The sequence below is a fragment of the Nilaparvata lugens genome, chromosome 3 (assembly GCF_014356525.2).
Source record: "Nilaparvata lugens isolate BPH chromosome 3, ASM1435652v1, whole genome shotgun sequence".
NCBI classification, from domain to species: domain Eukaryota; kingdom Metazoa; phylum Arthropoda; class Insecta; order Hemiptera; family Delphacidae; genus Nilaparvata; species Nilaparvata lugens.
In genome coordinates this window covers 83,293,545-83,316,201 of record NC_052506.1, presented here as the reverse complement: position 1 = coordinate 83,316,201, position 22,657 = coordinate 83,293,545, and the positions used below count along the sequence as shown (strand labels likewise).

The window sequence follows — 22,657 nt, the reverse complement described above, 5'->3', positions numbered from 1 at the left end:
AACATATGTCGGAAATTGAATGCAAGTTACTGGAAATTATTTTATTTTAGTAATTAGTTTACTTATACTTATTACGTTCTACAAATATTCAACAAACATGTTTTTTTCAACAGCATGAATTTTCAAATTTCCATATTAATATTTGCCCAATAGGTACCATACCTACGTTCGCGATGATATGTTTTATGTACCATATTCATTTATTTACCGCCGTGATACGATATTATAAGATTGATAGGATCGTGGAAGTTTTCTTGACAGAACCTCTCAATAACGAATACCTCTCGGTAGCGAATTTTTTTCTCGGGATAATCGACTTCGTTATACAGAGGTTCGACTGTAGTTGTTTGTATGCACTTCATGTATAGTATATACCAATTCACAATATTATAATTAAATGTAATAACTTGAATTATAGAAAATAACTATTAAGACAAACCAGTTAACTTATTAAGACAGGGTACTAATAAATATTTAATAGACAAACCAGATTTTTTAATAAGCAGTTATGACAAATGGAAGTTTTGAGACTCAGATTCAATGTCACATTATTATTAATGTCATTAGACAAAGCAGATATAGCTATGTCTCCTCCGCTAGCTACCAAATCTTGGAGGATAGCTTATTGAATAAATTGATCTCGTCACTCATTCACAAATCTGGTTCATTATACAGGGACCGGCATATTAATCCAACGATTTTGTAGTACCTAGCCTAATTGTTTGTTATGTTTGAACCACTGTCATTGAAAAGGCGGGAATGTTGTACATCGACAGGTCTATTCTTGCCATTTCAGTAGCCAGTATGTCGTGGTCAAGTGAACATCAAGCGATTGTGATTGAAGCTTTTTTAAAAATAATGACTCGGTTATTTTAACACAGCGTTTATGTCGCAGACATTTCAACAATTTAAATCGACACACACCTGTTCCCAGTAGGAATACGATCTTGTTGTGGGTAGAGAATTCCAGGAACACGTTGTCCGCTTTAAAAACGAAACGAACAGGACGAAAACGAACTGTGAGAACGCCTAAAAACGCCTGAGTAGCTGTTACACGGTCTCCACGACGTTCAGCAGCGAAACATGCTGTTGCGCTAGCCATTTCTGATCGAAGTTTACGACGAATTCTTCATTCCGATCTAAAATTTCATTTGTATAAGATAATGTTAGTGTAACAACTTAATGCAAATTATTGGGCACATTGCAAAGCCGCTTGCGAGATCATTCTCAAAAACTTCCACCAGGATGCCGTTATTCTTTCAAGTGACATCTTCATTTTTCAGGATTTGTGAATAAACAAAATTACCGTTATTGAGCAGCCAATAATCCCCAGAACTAAAGGAAGACATTCAAAGAGAAATTGAAGCAATTCCACTAGTGATGATTGAGCGAGCAATGGCAAATTTTAGAATTAGGTTAAGTGAGTGTGTGAAAAGTAACGGAAATCATTTGGATTATATAATTTACAAATAAAAAACGTCGTGAGTAATCTATGTAATTCACTATAAATTGCAAAAATTGATCTTCAATTTTATATGATTTAATTGTACGAAAGACACTAGTTTGTAGCACTCAAAAATCGTCAGGTTTTTATACCGGGCCCTGTATTTCATTAAATTGCTGAGTTAGAAATTTTACTATATTCAAATGAGAACATGAGTTACTACTAAATTGATTCAACCCTAGCAAAATCTGAATCCAATTCAACATTATTTCATTGAACCGATGTCTCAGAACCCTCCTAAAATAGGGTTTTCTACAATTTTTTGAGATATTGAGCTATTCCCGTCACATATTATTAATCTTTTCACTTTATTGTGTTATCATTATACTCAACTGTAAAGCATATTCAAAATTACTTGATTCATTTTAAGTTTCATATTGTCCTTAACCCACCTTTAAATATTGTGATTCTACCGAATTTTTAAGGAATTTGAACTTTTGTCATTACCCATTAATAATCTGGTTCATCATTTCATTGAATCTGAGCTTTGAAACTTCCATTTATCATAAATATTTAATAATAAAATTTGTGCGTAAAAATGTACGAAAAAACTGATAAATGAAGAGTAACCGCAACAATAAACATGAAGGTAATATCTGCTACACTATAGAATATGCAGTGAGACAAAAATACAGTTAATGTCTTACTCTACTAATAGAACTACTGTATCATACAATATTTATAAAAAAAGCAAGTAGTCCAGTCGAGGAAAGGTTATAGAGGGAAATGTTTGGAAGACAATTTTTGACCCCGCAGCTCTGTTTAGGGTAGTAAGGAGGTCAACATATCAAAAGTCCCCACCCCTACACCCTGTTTTCCAAGTTTTCCTTTCATTGTTGTAGCAGCTTCAATGTAGGGGGTGAAATTTTCATTGCTGCAACAAGTGTAAACTCAGCGGTTCCACACCTTCAACATAGGGGATAAAGATTCGCCCTTTTGCTATGTTCATCTTCTAACTAGTCTAAATCAAGCTGCAAAGTCAAAAATTGTGTAACAGACACCCACTTCAAATGTCATTGTCAAACGATAAATTGGTTGCAGCAATGAAAATTTCACCCCCTACATTGAAGCTGCTATAACAATGAAAGGAAAACTTGGAAGAGTGAAATAATACATCATTTTAAAGAGAATTCAATGCTCCACAAACCTACGATAAGCATAAGTTTTTATGATGCATTGTTGGAAAGTTATAAGCCCTGAAAGAGCAAAACGTTAGATAAAAACCTGTTATTTTAACAACTACACACCTTCAAGATCGAATATCTGGGCAACTGTTGGGAATATCACAATATTCTACTGAACAAAAAGTGAAGATAATTTATCAAGCTTCATTTTTGAATAGTTAGTTATGTCGGTTGAACGCATTGTTATCAAGATATATGAGCGTGGAAGCATAACGCTGAAAATGCAACTTTTGAACCACCCTCATCCCCTTAGCACATGAGTTAGGAATGGGGAGTTTGGATATCTTCTCCTCCTAACTAGTCTCAACATCTCAACAAAGCTGCAAAGTCAAAAATTTTGTTTACAACAGTCCCTTCAAATTCCTTTATGAATTGGTCTATTGTTGCAAAAATGGAGATTTCACACTCAACACTAAAGCTGTTGCAAAAGGTGTAGGGAAATTTGTAAAAGCGTGAAATTATACATCAAATTGAAAAGAATTTAATGTCTTATAGGCTCATAATCAGCATGGATTTTTCCTGTCGATTTTTTAAAATTTATAAGAGCAAAAATAGAAAGAAATTGGTGGCAAACGTGTTTTTTTCAAAAATGTCACACCTTCAAGAGCGGATATCTCGAAAACTAGAGGGGATAGAAGAAACGTTGTAGAATGAATACGGTAGGAAATTATGTGACCTTTAATTTGTTATATGACAGTCAAGTCCTCAGGATACATAGTTTTTGAGTTTTATGCGAGAAACAAAAAAATGGTACCTTTTAACCACCCCCAGCCCCTTAGCACAGGGGGTAGGGGTGGGGACTTTTGATATGTTTACCTCCTTACTACCCTAAACAGAACTGCGGGGTCAAAAATTGTCTTCCAAACATTTCCCTCTATACCCTTTTTTGAGCATTCATTGCCTGGACTAAAGCAGATAAGCAACAAACAAGTTACTAGAACATACAGTAAAAAACAAACAAAGAATACTTCTAATAGACAATTCTTGTGAACATATAACGCGCCCAATACCAGACCTATACACAAAATGACCACACTAAACGACAACGCATGCGCTGTATTTTGTTGAGTTATCGTCATGGCAACTGCAGAACTACTACTGTACTGATTGTCGTCTGTCGATTGTCTTTCAAAAAAGTTAGTCTTTATTTTTATTGTTAAATCCAAATTGAGGGTATTTGGTTGTTATATTTTTTGTACTTTTAGAATATCATGATGATGAGTCCTTCCTCTGTCAAATTTAAACTGAGTTTATTTATCTATGGTAACTCTTGTTTTATAACAGAAACAGTTGACAGTGAAGATGTTAATAATAATAATTGTTGGCTTGGTTACATTTGAAGCTTACGGTACCGGTATGTATTTTTTCAATAATAAAATTATTGTAATATTATTTATATTATAATAATTATAATTTTAGCTTGCCTAACATTAAACATGTTTAGTATGTAAATGACTCGAATCGTCATATTATTGAATTCCAATGCACTCATAATACCTATCAAGTGCTCAGGCTAAGACTCTATAGGCATAGCCACCTCTAATACAAGGCCCTGGCCTACGATATTGCAACGTCGCAGTGTAGGCCTAGAATCTGATACATGATTGGTAAAGAGCCTTGTATTAGATGTGGCTATGCTATAGGCCTATACAGAGTGTTTCAAAAGTTACTTTACAACTTTAAAAATGCATATCAATTTAATAAAGCAATGTACGGAGCTGATTTTGGTGTTATTTTAAAGCAAAAATCTTTAAGTTTTTATTAGATAAGTTGAATAGTGCGAAATTACGGCATAACAAGTGCTAGCGGTAGTTGAATTGAAAATGGCTTTCTCCACTGTCAAATTAATTTATTCTAGGAATGAGGAGAAAGATGCCTCGATCCTCTACTCTTGGTGTCTGAGCAAGTCACGATCATATTATGACACCAGCAGATATTAAAATGAAATGAAAAAAATCTTCATTAGGCGGATTCTTTATTAGATATTGGTGTCCCAGCGGTGGCCGTGCTGGTGACCCGAGCGAGACACCAATAGGACATTTTCAAAATGTGGTGTCTCTAGTAATGGAGTAGACCCAAAATACTATATATGAGGAATCGCTGAAACTGCTCTTTTTTCCTTCAGAACTTGGAGGGATTATCTTTTCAGATTCAACCTATGTAGTAAAAACGTTTTCAGCCATCATGTTTTGTTGAAGAATACTTTTACTGAAGTTGATCACATCACCCTTAGAGCTTGTTCACATGACAGCGATTTACGCTCGGTTGTCGCTTGATTGGGAAATCGCTCGGTTTGCCAGCCTCGTACACATGACAGCGATTCATGAGCGGCTTGCGCTCGATTATGATAGAAGATTACTAGGTAAACATCTATGTACTCAATCTTAATCTATGTACTTAATTACTATATTACTCTTAAACATATATTACTGCTCTGATCGAAACCGCTCGGTTGACTGAAGACATGTGTACGCTCTCATGCCTGCTCCAGTATATCGAGCCGCCCGGCAACCGAGCGACAACCGAGCGGTTGTAGTCTGAGACTACAACCGCCGCGATTCGCCGGCGACTACTAAAACTGAGCGATGCATGTGTACGGCACCATGTGTTTCCCTATACCTGGCAATCGCTCGGTTTGTCAACCGCGCGACAACCGAACGTAAATCGCTGTCATGTGAACAGGCTCTCAGTCTTGCAGTGGATACGATATTCCCATAGTTGAATGGGTCAAATTCCGGAAAAATTGACTTTTCTTTAAATCTGCAGTGAGTTTTTTATTGTATTTTGAGTATGTATACATTTTATTAATTTGATTGTTCGTATTTTAAAGGAAATAAATTTATTTATTATTATCGTGTTACTGTGAAAATAGACAACTTTCTAACTGGAAATTGATGTTTGAAACTTTTCAGGAAGGGTGGAAGGATGGATAATCTACGTAAACGTACCACTGACTACACAGACTTCGCTTACAAGGAAGCAGTCTCCAAGCTGCGATACCTGCTGGCCGAGTCCTATAATCCGGCATCTGGTCTACCCAAGTATACAATCGTAAGTTACAAAACTATATAACTCATGCATCACATTTGAATAATAATAATAATAATAATATACTTTAAATAGTTCTAGTAACTTTAGGCTGTTCGGTACACTTTTTTATTATTTAAATTCGATAATCTTTTTCAATATAATTGTTAAGATCATTATAAGAGTGAGAAAAAGTGGCAACTGAAATTTTTAAGTGGTCTAATAAGCTAATTATTCAAATTCATTTTATTGAGCCAAAAAAGAACATACAGGCCAAGTCAAAACATAAAAATAGACAGAATAACAATGTAAAATAAAAAATTTAAGCATATAACAATGGTAAGAATACATTTATAATACAACAGCAGAGTTCAAGTGTCATCATTCAGAAATTCATCTACACTAAAGTAAGCCCTATTCACTAAGTATGCATAGAGTTCTCTTTTAAAATTTATTGATGGGGCATATAAACATTTTGGTAACTTTTTAAACAGTCTCAAACCAATTACACTAGGACTTTTGTCAGAGAACCTCAATCTGTGGGTTGTTATGGGTTGTTGAAGTGCTAACTTTCCAGATCATAAACGATTTCGACTATATTATTAGAACTTCTCTTGAAAATTCAAAAAATGTATCTTTTCAAACTAAAACATTTTATTCCCCATATCGTTCATTAATAAAAAAGTAACATTTTTTTGTAAATTCGATAACTTGTTTATTTTGGCATTAATCGCGAAAAAACGCATATTAGAACAAAGCCAATGATATTATACTGAATGTGTTAAAAAACTCCAATGGAAAATTCGAAACCGTTGATGATCTGGAAAGAGAACGGAGTTTAGCACTTCAACAACCCATAACTCGCTTATTAGACCACTTGAAAATTTCAGTTGCCACTTTTTCTCACTCTTAACATGATCTTAACAATTATATTTAAAAAGATTATCTTAATGATCTTGAAAATTATATTTAAAAAGATTATCTAATTTAAATAAAAATAAAAAGGTGTACAGAACTGCCTTAAATTAGGAACTATTTTCAATACCCACTCCTATATTGGAATGAAGGACCTATTCATAGAAATCCATTTTAATTCAAGAATAATGAAATATATGTAAAAATAATGTACAAACAAGTGTTAGAATAACTTTCTTGCTTTGAATAATTTTATATTTCATTTGTAAATGAATATGCGCTTCTATGATTTTATAAAAAAATATCACATTGCGCCTGCTACAATATCCCTGATTTCAGAGCTCAATATATCGTTGTGTATTTGAGTAATGCCAATTTTGAGTAGTTTTTATTCAATATCAATGTGGTTTAGAGCTAACCATCCGCGCATGCGCAGTAGATTTACTTTACGCTCCCAAATCATTCGCGCATGCGCAGAAGAGTTTCTTTATGCTTCCTAATCGGCTGATTGTAAGCATCTCGCCAAAAAGTCAGATCTTAACCTAAAAAGTCGGTAATTGAACTTCGCCGATATAAGTAATTTAACAGGTTTGGGCAGTTGTAGAAAAAAATTGTATGTAATTCGCGCGTAATGCTTCTTTATCGCTCTTGCAAAATTATCACGCTCCGCTTCGCGTCGCGTGATAACTGTTTTGCGCGAGCGATAAAGTCGCGCATTACGCTCTTAATACATAAATAGCTATTATAATTCGATGTTGTTGTAACAATACATTCATGTATTGTTTCTATTTTATATAAAATGTGTTTTAGAGCCACCACTCACTCTGAATACAGTGTTCAATGTACTATACTTTGGCGCACACATCGCAAAATAAACAAGTCTGTAAAAAGTGGGGCTTTCATATTCAGAGTGTGGCTACAACAAGATAGCATCACTATTTATGTATAAAAACATAAGGTCATTCAATGTGTACTGTGGGGTTTCAAAGGGTCTAATTAATAGGTATAATACTCTGAATGTAACCTATATATTTATGTAGATAAATTATTTTTGACCGAACCCAGTGAGGTCTATGTTTTAACTCGGACAATGAATAATCCACTTGTCAGCTGATTGATTATGAATAATTCTATAGTCTGATTGATCCTATCTTCAAAGTAGATTATGTATATAGTTATATCAGAGTATGGAGGAATTCCTTTTCTTTTCATATTATCCTTAAAATGCAAAATTTCTAAAAACCTTGTGTATACATCGACGCGCAGTTGAAAAAGGATTCCTGCCAAATCTCATAGAATTCTATCAACGCGTTTGGCCGTAAATGCGTTACATACATACAGACAGACAAAAGAGAATCTATAATTCTATTTTATAAACTTAGTTTGTATTTGATATTGATATGTTTCAGAGCCACCACCACCGCCATCACCATACGGTGTTCGCAGATGAAGTTGGCACTGGCACTGAGATGACGTCACTTCCGATGCCCATCACCCACGTGTCGCCACCCAAGAGGCCCTTCCCCGTGCCCACCAACAGTGCCCACCAGCAGCCCGCCGAACTCATATCGTTCATCGAAAAGCAGGAGGAGTACATAGAGCAGCTCGAGAAGGAGTCCCAATACTGTCGGGTAAATTACAATTGCAAATAACACATAACCATACTATTAATTCTCTTCATCATCATCATCATCATCATCATCATCATCATCATCATCATCATCATCATCATCTTCTTCTTCTTCTTCTTCTTCTTCTTCTTCTTCTTCTCCTTCTCCTCCTCCTTCTCCTTCTCCTCCTCCTTCTCCTTCTCACTGGATCCTTCTCCTATCCACTCTCTGGATTGATTCTGAGATTTTGGACGCTAGACGTGAGAGGGATAGAGTTCGGAGGAGATTCAAATCGACTAGAGGTGAGGCTGATTTCAATTCATTTAAAATTCTACGCAATAGAGTCAAATCCTTGTGTCGTAATGCGAAGCTTCGTTACTATCATACCCAATTCAATCGAGGTAAGTCAATGGGCGCTCTGTGGAACAATGTTCGCAGACTTGGAGCACATCAACCTAAACAGCAGCATGAGATGCCAGCAGATCTTTCACTTGATGAGCTCAATGACTATTTTGTTGTCCCACCTGCACAGATTGCTACAGCTGATTTTCTGCATGACCAACTTGTTAATCAATGTCAACATACACCTCCGGAAGAATCATTCTTTTTTGAATATGTGTTTCCTGCAGAAATCTCTCAGAATATTCTTGCCATCAATAAAAATTCCATGGGTGTGGACAGGATTCCTATAGATTTTTATAAGAAACTACTTCCCATCATATTACCTACTATTACCCATATTTTCAATTTTTCGCTGCAGTCAAGTATTGTTCCTGATTTATGGAAGCAATCAGTGGTCAAGCCTATACCTAAAAAAAGAATGCATGTATTCCTGATGATTTTAGACCTATCAATATTCTATGCTCCATCTATAAAGCCTTTGAGCGTACTGTTCATAGGCAAGTTGTCAGGCATTTGGCTAGCTTTGAATTTTTTGCAAAACAATTTTGGTTTTCGACCAAATTACAGTACCTGTACTGCTCTTCTGAAGATGACAGATGATATCAGAGCTGCAATGGATGGAAGGCAGGCTACATTGCTTGTACAATTCGACTTCACTAAAGCATTTGATAGTGTCAATCACACCCTTTTGCTCCATAAATTGAAAAACCAGTGTCAATTTTCTGACTCTGCGGTAAGGTGGTTTTCTTCATATCTTTCTGATCGCCACCAAGCTGTTAGTGGAAATTTAAACAACTTTTCATCATGGTTACCAGTCAATGAGGGAGTTCCCCAGGGATCAGTTTTGGGACCCCTCCTCTTCTCAGTATACATCAATAATGTCTCTATGATATTTTCTGATGCTAACTACCATCTCTTTGCTGATGATTTGATAATATATTCCCATTTTCCAGTGCAACACTTCCATCAATCCATAGATCACATGAATTCGGATATTGCTAGACTGGTAGAGTGGTCTGATGCACACTGGTTGAGATTGAATCCAGTGAAAACCAAATGTATGATTGTTGGTCATCCCAGATTGACGAATAACTTGGATCTGGCCAACTCTTCGGCTGTGGTCATCAGTATAGAAATACCATATTCTCAGTGCCTTAAGGTTCTGGGCATCTTGATTGATAGTTCTCTGAGTTGGCATGAGCAAACCACGCATGTGTGCAATAGAGTCTTTATTGGAATGCATCAGCTTAAAAGGATCAGAAACTATTTACCGAAATCTGTTAGAGTTACATTGGTGAACGCTTTGATCCTTCCATTTCTTTTCTACTGTTCAATTGTCTACGGTGATCTATCCAATGAACTGAATGATCGATTGCAGAGATCCATGAATTTCGCTGTGAGGTTCATATATGATGCAAGAAGGGATGCACATATTACTCCTTTCTTCAACGATCTTAACTGGCTTAAATTGAAGGAACGAAGAAAATTCTTCATTCTATGTCTGATATATAAACTATTGGTTCTAAATGACGGTCCAGATTATCTTCGTGAGGCTTTCACCTTCATGACTGATGTAAATCCACAACGTCGAACAAGAGTTCATCGCTATAAGTTACAGATACCTCTGCATCGTACAGTATTTTTTAATAAATCTTTTGTTGTTAAAGCCTCAAGAGAGTGGAATGATTTGCCTGATCATATAGTTCTTTGTGGTTCGTTTAAACTTTTCAAAAATAAGTTGTACCAGCATCTTGGTAATTATACAGTTTGAGGGGGGATGACTTGAATCGTTGTAGGTGTGAGCTTGTCAATAATTTGATTGTAAATTGGAACGTACATAGACAGTTAACATAAGCTTCAGTTTGAGAATATGTTTTTGTTATTCTCAGTTATTATTAATTTTTCTTTCATTAGTATTATTATTATTTTTTAATCTTTTTTATTCCATCTATATCTCTCTGCTTGGGAAATCAAATAATTCTATATAATGTATTCATGAATTTTCATTAATTCAATAACATTTATAAATCATATTTATTGAATTGGCTCAGAAGCAGGTGTAAACAAGAATTGGATTGATTCATATTCATATCATTTCTTCAATTTCTCTTCTTCTTCTACTTTCTCATCTCTCTTACTTTTCTCCTTATTTCATTCTCTACTCTCTCTTCTTCATAACATTATCTTTATTATCTACTTATAATTATCTTAATTTATATTATCTAATTTAATTCTATTTTAACTTCCAACAGTTAACTGTTTTTATTTGTAATACTTATATTCATTTTTATTTGAATACTGTTGTATATTGTTTACTTGTTTTGTATTGTACTGTTGTTTAGTGCAATGGGTCTATCGAGACCTAGCACGTCATAATAAAAATCAATCAATCAATCTCCTTCTCCTTCTCTTTCTTCTTCTCCTTCTTCTTCTTCCTTCTTTCTTCTTGACTAAGGCCCGGTTGCACAAAAGCCGATTAAATTTCAACCGTGATTAATTTCACGAGAACCAATCAGAGAATTAAGGCTTTTTTGATAGGGCGGCTTCTCTGATTGGTTCTCGTGGAATTAATCACGATTAAAATTTAACCGGCTTTTGTGCAACCGTCACTAAGCCTTATGCCACTCATATGGGATAATATATAAATATTCTCTTGAATAATATAATTGATTGTCACGAAATGTAGAAGTAATTTACATTTTTCAGTAATATTACAATAAATAATATTTTTTTATAATTCAATGTTATTATAGATTTATGTTGGTCACATCAGCAACAATAGTGGGAATAGAATATTAAGTTTGTTTTTTTGGTCCTGCAAAATTATTTCTTTAATATGTGAATATTTCCTATTTTAGTGATAATAATGTGAAATATTTCTTCTTTGTTTAGTTTTGAAGCATCTAAATTTAAAAATCTACTCTGTGAAAATAATTAAGGACTGAAAATTTTGTGAAGTGAACAAATACAAGACTTGACCTTGTAACATTAACTTGATGTGACCTTATCTAAATTTGAGAAAGGAATAGCACAAGGTTATCTTATTTTTTCTCTCCCTATCATTTTGATGATGTACTTATTGTATGAATCAATAAAGAATTGAGGGGCTTTAATGTTTCTATAGAATTATTGAAAAACTTGAAGCGGCAACCTAACAATCTGTTAATTTCAGGATGAGCTTTCAAATTTAATGGGGAAGGTGAAAGAAGTAATATCGGAAAATGAGGGACTCCATGAACGCAGGAAATCGGGAATTTTGAAAACAGCATTCGACTCATTCGAAATGGAGGACTATGAAGACTATGATGACGATGCTAATGATGAAAAGGTAAATATATTTCTAATAACACTTAATCTTAGCATTGTTCTGATAAATTTTGTAGATGAATTTATTGTCAATTTTATGATTCAATTTTTCAAATTAATTTACACAAAATCAATTGTATGGGAAGACATTTGGTATTTCTCCAGAAGAAATACCTGATCCGTGGTTAGTGGATAGAGTGCTTGCGTAGCAGCATAGAGATCCCGGGTTCAAACCCTCTCATTACCAGAAGTCTTTTAACCAGATCACTCCCGTATTATCGGATGGGCATGTTAAACTGCCGGTACCGGCTGAAGTATGACAGTCGTAAGGCCCATTGACGGCTTAAATTATATATTCAGGCGGTGGGACCTTCCTGCAAGGGACTATCCATCCATCAAAAGCCATACGAATTTACTTTTTTTTAGAAGAAATATTATGATCCGTAATTTCTCCATAATCACAGCTGAGGATGTGGCAAGTTTTTTTATTGCATGAAACACGATCATGTGAATTGTTTTCAAAAATATATAGTAGTACCGTATTGACAATATCGATACATATTATCTTTTTCATTCTCAATTAGCAAAACATACTGCAATCTATGCAAGATACAGCCTCCATTGTATTTTCTTCAAACACTGCTGCACATACTAATCTGTAATTGTAAAAACAATTAAGGACTGCAATCTAACAATTAGAATTTAAATTTTTTCAAGATTTTTTTTCTTTTCAGCACACCTCACCATGAAGCCTGTTTTTGTATTTTACTAGAAACTTATTTTTTGATTGTGATTTTTGTATTTTGATTTATTTTATGTATTGTGTTGTAATAGTGTGAAATTGAGTTGGTATATTGTGGTTGTTTTTTTTTGTGTGTCCTATTTTTCAGGTTTTTGAACTGGAATGAACTTTGATTCGTACTTTCAGATTTTAGTGTGAGAATATTTGACCATGTTTATTGAATTTGCTAACTTGTTGCTCAGTTTTCGAAATTAAAGCAATTTTCGTGCATTTTTCAAATGCAGTTTCAATTTCTTGTCGAAAAAGCTACTGTATTTGGGAATTGTACGACCATTGACCTTTTTTGCAGCTTTGGCTTTTCCACTGGAAGTTATGCTCAACGCTCGTGGAGGGGGGAATAATTTTCAGTGAAAAGGCCTCAGTTCGAATTGAGACGTACCGGGAAAACATCATGTAACGGTGTGCGAGCCTCGGTCCTCTGAATGGGTCTGTTACCCATCCAGAGGACAAATTAAAACGTTTTTCGGTAATCAGTAATTTTGATTTAGTAAAAGTCCGAATTAGATAGAATTAGTAATAACACTTAATCTTAGCATTGTTCTGATAAATTTTGTAGATGAATTTATTGTCAATTTTATGATTCAATTTTTCAAATTAATTTACACAAAATCAATTGTATGGGAAGACATTTGGTATTTCTCCAGAAGAAATACCTGATCCGTGGTTAGTGGATAGAGTGCTTGCGTAGCAGCATAGAGATCCCGGGTTCAAACCCTCTCATTACCAGAAGTCTTTTAACCAGATCACTCCCGTATTATCGGATGGGCATGTTAAACTGCCGGTACCGGCTGAAGTATGACAGTCGTAAGGCCCATTGACGGCTTAAATTATATATTCAGGCGGTGGGACCTTCCTGCAAGGGACTATCCATCCATCAAAAGCCATACGAATTTACTTTTTTTTAGAAGAAATATTATGATCCGTAATTTCTCCATAATCACAGCTGAGGATGTGGCAAGTTTTTTTATTGCATGAAACACGATCATGTGAATTGTTTTCAAAAATATATAGTAGTACCGTATTGACAATATCGATACATATTATCTTTTTCATTCTCAATTAGCAAAACATACTGCAATCTATGCAAGATACAGCCTCCATTGTATTTTCTTCAAACACTGCTGCACATACTAATCTGTAATTGTAAAAACAATTAAGGACTGCAATCTAACAATTAGAATTTAAATTTTTTCAAGATTTTTTTTCTTTTCAGCACACCTCACCATGAAGCCTGTTTTTGTATTTTACTAGAAACTTATTTTTTGATTGTGATTTTTGTATTTTGATTTATTTTATGTATTGTGTTGTAATAGTGTGAAATTGAGTTGGTATATTGTGGTTGTTTTTTTTTGTGTGTCCTATTTTTCAGGTTTTTGAACTGGAATGAACTTTGATTCGTACTTTCAGATTTTAGTGTGAGAATATTTGACCATGTTTATTGAATTTGCTAACTTGTTGCTCAGTTTTCGAAATTAAAGCAATTTTCGTGCATTTTTCAAATGCAGTTTCAATTTCTTGTCGAAAAAGCTACTGTATTTGGGAATTGTACGACCATTGACCTTTTTTGCAGCTTTGGCTTTTCCACTGGAAGTTATGCTCAACGCTCGTGGAGGGGGGAATAATTTTCAGTGAAAAGGCCTCAGTTCGAATTGAGACGTAACCGGGAAAACATCATGTAACGGTGTGCGAGCCTCGGTCCTCTGAATGGGTCTGTTACCCATCCAGAGGGACAAATTAAAACGTTTTTCGGTAATCAGTAATTTTGATTTAGTAAAAGTCCGAATTAGATAGAATTAGTAAATGTAAAATTAAGAGGTTAATTGTGTGCGTGAATTTGAGTAGAGTGTAGTGAGTTTTATAACGTCTCAGTTCATTGAGTTTTGGATTATGTGTTCTCAAAAGTAAAGTTTAAATATTGTTGAAATGGTGAGTGCCAAACTTTTGTTTTTTTCTTATATAACTCAAAATTTAGTTGCATAGAATGACTGAGGCCCAAATTAAATGCAGCAAGTTAGCAGGTTCCCAAAATGTGTAGATTGGAATTGAATATATTTTTTTGTGAATCAATTGCTGAATCACTCTATTTGGTTTGAAAATTTGAGATGAGACATGATTTTATTAATTAGTTTTGATTAGTTCAATAAACCTGAGGTTAAATTATAAAAGTATTTTCAATGAAATTCCTGGCTCGTTGTTACTATAGTTGCTATAATAGGTGACAATTTATGATAATGATGATAATCCGTGCATTTGAATGAATCCACTAAGAGCTTCCAACCAATCAAGGATTCGAATACCGGTAGATGATTTGATAGCAGTAAACTTTAGCATAATTTTGGTGAATATAATAGAAGAGAAGAAACAAACCCCCTCCGTTTACAGTGTGTTGAATTGAATACAATTATTGATTGATTGAAATTCAAGTCCTGGTTGCACAAAAGCCTTTTAAGTATTAATCGTGATTGAATGCCACGAGAGCCAATAAATACTTGTGATATGGAAAAATGTTTAATTCATTTTGTACAATTGGTTTTTTGATTATTAATTTTTTGAAGGAATACAAAGTGACTGAACCTAACAGTAAGCGGCCACTTATGGGGCCGAACATTGTGTACGAGTCGAGAATCAGTGAGTTGGAGGCCCAGCTGACTCAGGCCAAGATGGACCTGAGGAAGGCCCAGGAAGAGGCGGACAGCCTTCGCAAGCAGCTGGCTGAGTCCAGGGTTTACCCCTCTTCGGTCGCCGTTGAAAACATCTCTGAGCTCGACAGCGATCGGCAGATTCAAATGTTGCAAAGGTTGGCCGATTTATTCTTGAAATTGAAATTTATCGAGATTGAAATTTATTTGCAAAATAAAATTAGTTACAAAGATGTATAAATTGATACTTCATACAAAACTGTGCCTGCATACAGATTGAAATTTATTTGCAAAATAAAATTAGTTACAAAACTGTGACAGCAGACAGATTGAGAAAAAGTTTTCGAATGTTGCAACGCACAAAGACGTCCAAACAAATTTAAGACGTTTAAGACGTCGTTATGCGTTTAAGACGTCCACAAACAAATTTAAGAAAGTTATATACAGTTATCTGAAAAATAATGTCTTTTACTCACTTGAGGAATATCGACAACAAATTTAAGACGTTTAAGACGTCGTTGTGCGTTTAAGACGTCCACAAACAAATTTAAGAAAGTTATATACAGTTATCTGAAAAATAATGTCTTTTACTCACTTGAGGAATATCCACAACCAATTTAAGACGTTTAAGACGTCGTTGTGCGTTTAAGACGTCCACAAACAAATTTAAGAAAGTTATATACAGTTATCTGAAAAATAATGTCTTTTACTCACTTAAGGAATATCCACAACAAATTTTAGACGTTTAAGACGTCGTTGTGCGTTTAAGACGTCCACAAACATATTTAAGAAAGTTATATTCAGTTATCTGAAAAATAATGCCTTTTAATCACTTGAGGAATATCCACAACAAATTTAATACGTCGTTGTGCGTTTAAGACGTCCACAAACAAATTTAAGAAAGTTATATACAGTTATCTGAAAAATCATGCCGTTTACTAACTCACTTGAGGAATATCTAAATAGCTAACTTGAATGTAATATAAATATGCTTCAACATGCATGATTTTTATCCAATTATGTGTACTTTTAAAATGTATATATTATGTCTTGCCTAGTACTATAATTGTAGCGTGTTTGTTAATAAAACGAGTCTTGAATCTTGAATCCGTCTTTCTGAACTTCTGTCTGCTCACGTCTGCATGCAGACGTTTGAATTCTCTATCAGTCTATTGCTGTGGTGCGTTTGCCTTGGAAGAAAGAAACTGTCAAAATCCAACAGTTTTATCAACCAATGTTTAAAAACTTCCTAATTGCTGGATTCAGTTTTTATGATTATTTTAAACTGCATTGTATCTTATTATATTAAGCGAGCAATTTCTGTATCTTTATATTTGGTTATTCATATTTATTTATGTCCAACGGATCTCAAAAACGACTTTAACGATTTTCACGAAATTCGGAACATAGTAGGTTTATGAAATAAAAATTCGATTGCACTAGGTCTCATCCCTGGGAAAACTCGCTGAACGGCATTAAAACGATAATTCATCCTTGGAAAAACTGCTGAAACTTTCGCCGTCTGTGGATAATAAAAAGTGAGTGAGCAAGTGCGTCTGTGGTAAATCAAAATATCTCATCCCTCCCTGAAATTCATAAGCTGACTGACGTATAGCCAGCTGTAAAATATAAACACGATCATTTTAATGAATTGTGTTCTGTTTATCAATGGATAAAAATCTGGTGTGGTGCACTTACACAACTTTCCTTGCCGTTATGAAAATCTATCAACTGACGCTAGTGTTCCCGCGCATCTCAAGTCTACTATTCAAAGATTTGAGCCAGCTGGTGACAGGACAATAACGCTGGAGACACACATGAGGTCTGCTATCTCTTCATAGTGAATGATTTAATAGAATCAACAATAATTTGCAATTGAATAATCACATTTTCTTAAATTTAAAGCTTATTTTCAATTTTAGGTGAAAATGTTACTAAACATTAATTGTAGAGATTTTCATGCTCAATCTACTCCACTCGATTTTTTTTGTTTCAATTGTATCTGAAGCCTGATAATTGGGAATCTATCTGCATTGATGAGGCGGAGCTCCTGACATTTTTACAGATATGGGACTTGTGGCAGTTGATAGAGCTTATCGATGACTATTTTAGGTATTAATTTGATCAAAATCGTTGGAGCCGTTTCCGAGAAAATCACGAAAAACCCTGTTTTTGACAACATTTTCGCCATTTTAGCCGCCATCTTGAATTTCATTTGATCGAAATTGTTCGTGTCGGATCCTTATAGTGGAAGGACCTTAAGTTCCAAATTTCAAGTCATTCCGTTAATTGGGAGATGAGATATCGTGTACACAGACGCACATACACTCATACACACACACACACACACACACACAGTCATTCCGTTAATTGGGAGATGAGATATCGTGTACACAGACGCACATACACTCATACACACACACACACACACACACCACACACACACACACCACACACACACACACACACACACACACACACACCAATTACCCAAAAACCACTTTGTTGGACTCAGGGGACCTTGAAACGTATAGAAATTTAGGAAATTGGGGTACCTTAATTTTTTTCGGAAAGCAATACTTTCCTTCTTTCCTTACCTATGGGAATAGGGCAAGGAAAGTAAAAATAACTAGCGAAGCTCAGTGCCCCAATATTACATACTTAACGGAACATTTTTACTAAATCTATTTAGTAATTTCAACTCTTAAACTCATTAATTTAAATAGTAATTCACTTCAAAATTGAAGTGAATTGTTCATGTTCCTCAAATAGCTTTGATATATATCACAGGGTGTAGTGAAATTGGATTGTATGATAAATAATAAAAAACATTCCATGATGAATGAAATTCACATCTTAAAATGTCTAGTGCTCTACACATTGAATGGGCTCCAAGTTTTCAGGGTATAAGTTTGCGATTTCTTTCATACTTTATAATGTTCTTCATAGAGAATACCATGGAGAAACAATAACAAACTTACGATATTGTTTCTCTATGGTAATATGTATTTTGATGTTTTTTTTTTAAATTGATGTTCTGTTTACATGTTAACTGGTCTCAGAAATAGTCAATCTATCTACAGAAAACTTCAAGGAAACATGGAAAATTACGTAAAAATAATGAAGTCGTTATACTTTTTTAGGGAAAAGGAAGAGTTGATGGAGATAGTTGAGAAACTGCAAGCGACAGTTGCCCAAATCCGAGATAAAGAGGCAAATGCCACCCAGAAAGTGAGGAGGAGTCTTGATGTTGTCGATCAGGCCCAGTTTGAAAAGAATCAAGTATGTGGTATTATTTTTTTTCATATGTGTAATTATTATCTGGGGTTCATTGCATGTTAAAATACAAATTAATAATATTAGTAGTCAGATTGTTATAAGAATAGGAAATAACAAAAATATTAGCTTGTATTTTCTCATGTAACAGAAGCTGAAAGATGGCATGATAGGATGTGAAATAACAATCCTGGTGGTTGTAAAGGCTACAATAGTTCAAAGAAGAAAAAATGATTACTTTCTATCCAATTGAAGTTTTCCTGCTCAATTTTCTTTCTAATTTTGGCATTATTTAGATGATGATTCCAAATTTTATTGATTATTATAGTTCTTAGATGAATAAGTTGCCTTCTAATTGTTTCAATATTAGTATTATATATCATATAAATAATATTGTTGTAAATGTGCTTTTGTAATTAACACTTTATTCACTAGAAGTTCTGTGAACAGTAGACCTCACGTAGTATTCTCATCCACAAGTACCTGATTGAAACTATAGACCTTATGGAAATACAGCAATACTGGTTTCTCCACACATCTGTGTAATCACTTGTCAGCTGATATATGATGGATAATTCTATAGTCTGATTACTCTTAATATTGGCGTATGAAGGAGGCTCCTTTTTCCTTTTATATTATCCTTGAAATGCAAAATTTCCAAAAACCTTGTATATACGTCGACGCGCAATTAAAAAAGGAACATACCTGTCAAATTTCATGAAAATCTATTACCGCGTTTCGCCGTAAATGCGCAACATATAAACATTTAAACATTAAGAGAAATGCCAAACCGTCGACTTGAATCCTAGACCTCACTTAGCTCGGTCAGTTATTTAATTATTATCTGGGGTTCATTGCATGTTAAAATACAAAATTAATTGAATGAGCGCTTTTAAGTTCTCACTTTTGACTCACTGTAGGTCAAAGTCGTTGTACGTCTGCTTGTATGTTCTACAATAACTTGAGGATCAAGAATCGATCAATCAGCTTCAGATTTTGTACTCGTATTCTTCGAATCTTTTCACAGGTCAAGTTCGTTGGACAACAAAATTGATTCACTCCTCCGTCAGGATATAAAAAAAACATTGAAAGTGAATAAGAAAAACATTTGTTGTGATCTAGTCTAGCTGAAGGATTCATTGCATGCAGTTACTACAGTTTTCCATTTATTCATTCATAACATCAGCTGAGGCCATTTGGGAGCTGTCACACAGACACCTAGTTGCACAAAAGTCTGTTAACTTTTAATCCTGATTAAATGTTACGAGAGCCAATCAGAAAAGCCTTCTTCCTAGATAAACCTACTCTGATTGGTCATCGTGAATTTAATCATGATTAAAATTTAACAGGCTTCTGTGCAGCCGGACCAGACATGCGCTGACACATGATTTCAGCTGGTTAATATACAACATAATCTACAACTTTTAGTGCCGGTTGCACAAAAGCCGGTTAAATTTTAATCGTGATTAATTCCGCGAGAACCAATCAGAGAAGCTGTGGTATCGAAAAGGCCTACTCTGATTGGTTCTCCTGAAATTAATCACGGTTAAAATTTAACCGGCATTTGTGCAACCGGGCCTTTCATCAAGAAACTGATACGGGCTGAGACACTACCGTACCACTTGAATTTACCTGTAAATCTAGGTGGTAGTGGTTGAGATATCAATGTGCGGTTTTGCCATTTATCTTCTCTGTATCAAAATCATGTATCACATGACCACCTTCTCATAAAAAAATTGGATTCATAATGTCGCTGATGCGACAGAGCAATTTTTGAAGAGTAATTTTTCATTTCAAATAGGATCCCCAATAAATGGGGAAAAAAATAATTTGGATTCATGTAGATGTTGAAGCGACAGAGTAATTTTTGAAGAGTAATCTTTCATTTCAAATAGGATCTCCAAAAAAGGTTACGGTCAAATTATTCTTGTAAAAGAAATATTTAGTTGTCTCTATAATTTTCATCAACTATGTATAATTTATTGAAAGTTGCGGTGAAAGAAAAAGACGTTGATGTTGTCAATGGGTCGCCGCCAACCTGTCTCCCCGACAACTAGTCTCCTCGCTATTTTGATCACAGGCGTCAGTAAATCCCCTGGTAAAATATACCATTGCCGTCAACTAGTCTCCCCGACAGTAAATCCCCTACTGGTTCAGAGGGGACTAGTTGTCGGGACCGTAGACCGGCGACAACTAAGCTCCTCGGACGCTGACGACAACTAGTCTCCCCGTCAGTAAAGCTCCTCTCTCAGGAGCTCAGTTGACGCCGTCAGTAGATCCCCTCGAATGTGGTTTTAAAAGGAGCTTTACTGTCGGGGAGACTAGTTGACGCGTTCCCTATAGAGAGGTCCACGTTATAATGGCAGGAGAATAGCGATGCCGATTCTCTGCATTAATTATTTATATTTCTACACTGTCAAAAACATAATTGGCATCGTTGTGGACCTAGAAAAGGATAGTACCACCGGCTTTGTCGAATGATAGACAAGGATAGCAAAACCAAAGTTGATCAAATACTGTCATTATAACGTGAACCTCACTATAGTCAATACCACTATATTTATTCCTATTTTATATTTTTCTTTCAATTATTGAGAAATACCACACCATCTCTTACCATTAAAATCGAATTATTTAAATTGCGGGTTTCTAAGATTTCTAGATTAGGGTCAAGTGTAAGAGAGGGCCGACTGCGCCCTAACTTCGCCCTCCCAGGTTTATAGGCAGTCATTCTATTCTATTCTATTATAATACAGCAGTTCTTGAACGAGTTCTCCAACCCAGGGAGTCACTAGTTAGTTCTATCTAATTTATTTATATTTTACATGCTATAAAACAATGAATGAATGAATGAATGAGTCTTGATGAATGAATGATTGGTTGTAGGCAGAGCTAGAAGTGCGCCGACTGAAGACAGAGGTGGACCGTCTGAACGAGAAGCTGCGAGAGAGCGCGGCCGAACAGACACGACGCCTGACCGAAGTGGAGCGTCGCTACGCCACCCAGGCCGAACAGCTGAGTGGCGATCTGGCGTCACAGTGGGACAACAACACGCGCCTCAACCTCGAGCTGGACAGACAGCGACGACTCGAGACCGATCTCAGGTATACAGTGAGACCCTCGTCAAAGCCAGCACCTGATTATAGTGAGGTCCACGTTACCCAATTAATTATATTCTTATCGAATCACAGTATTATACAGAGTGGCTCATATGTATGGGAACCCTTCAATAAGTTGGAGATTGTTGTAGATATAATATTGTAACTTTCAGGATAAGTTATTACTCAAATACTCTACCTTTTGACGTAAACTGAACTTCCATCCCTCATAAAGGGGACTTAGGGGTTGTAACTCGAATATTTTATATTTAAACACCCATTGTGTGGTAAATATTTTTAAAGACATTTTCAAAACAAGAAAGATGGCATTGATAGAAATGTTCTATGGTACTTTTATCCAAAATGGCGGCTGATTGACCGTTATCAATTATTTCTTTAAAAACTAAAACTTTGGATAAAATTATCATAAAACATTTCTATTGATGACATCTTTCTTGTTTTAGAAAGGCCTTAAAAATGATGTTCCACACAATGGATGTTAACATTTAAAATATTTGAGTTACAACCCCTCATTTCCTTAAAAACTAAAACTTCAATCAGCCGCCATTTTGGATACAAGTAACATAGAACATTTTAATTGTTGTTATCTTTCTTGTTTTAAAAGGCCTTTAAAATGATGTACCACAAAATGGGTGTTTACATTTAGAATATTCGAGCTACAAACTTTAAGTCACTCCCTTATGAGGGGTTGAAATTCAGTTGTACGTCAAAAGGTAGAGTATTCGACCAATAACTCATCCTGAAAGTTACAGTATTATATCTACAACAGTCTTGAACTTATTGAAGGGTTCCCATACATATGACTCACTCTGTTTATTAATGGTCATCAGAGAGCACTATTTAAGACTTTATTTAAAATACCTAGATTTTTCC

The 22,657-nt window shown here is 35.0% G+C and overlaps 1 protein-coding gene across 13 annotated transcripts in view; it reads left to right on the top strand.

The window, feature by feature from the left end:
• Positions 1-22,657, top strand: part of LOC111054741 (serologically defined colon cancer antigen 8 homolog) — a 48,018-nt gene that overhangs the window by 851 nt on the left and 24,510 nt on the right. For 12 of the 13 annotated variants that reach the window (XR_005570935.1, XR_005570931.1, XR_005570936.1 and 9 more), the window contains exons 2-7: positions 5,601-5,739; positions 8,040-8,261; positions 11,815-11,970; positions 15,306-15,547; positions 18,533-18,671; positions 21,552-21,769. Coding sequence is in view for 7 of the 13 variants with exons in the window: in XM_022341840.2 (XP_022197532.2) it covers positions 5,601-5,739; positions 8,040-8,261; positions 11,815-11,970; positions 15,306-15,547; positions 18,533-18,671; positions 21,552-21,769 (1,116 nt within the window). In the remaining 6 variants the exon portion in view is untranslated. Of the gene's footprint in view, positions 1-3,829; positions 4,043-5,600; positions 5,740-8,039; positions 8,262-11,814; positions 11,971-15,305; positions 15,548-18,532; positions 18,672-21,551; positions 21,770-22,657 lie in introns of those variants that run through there. The other variant, XM_039424839.1, reaches the window with a different exon arrangement.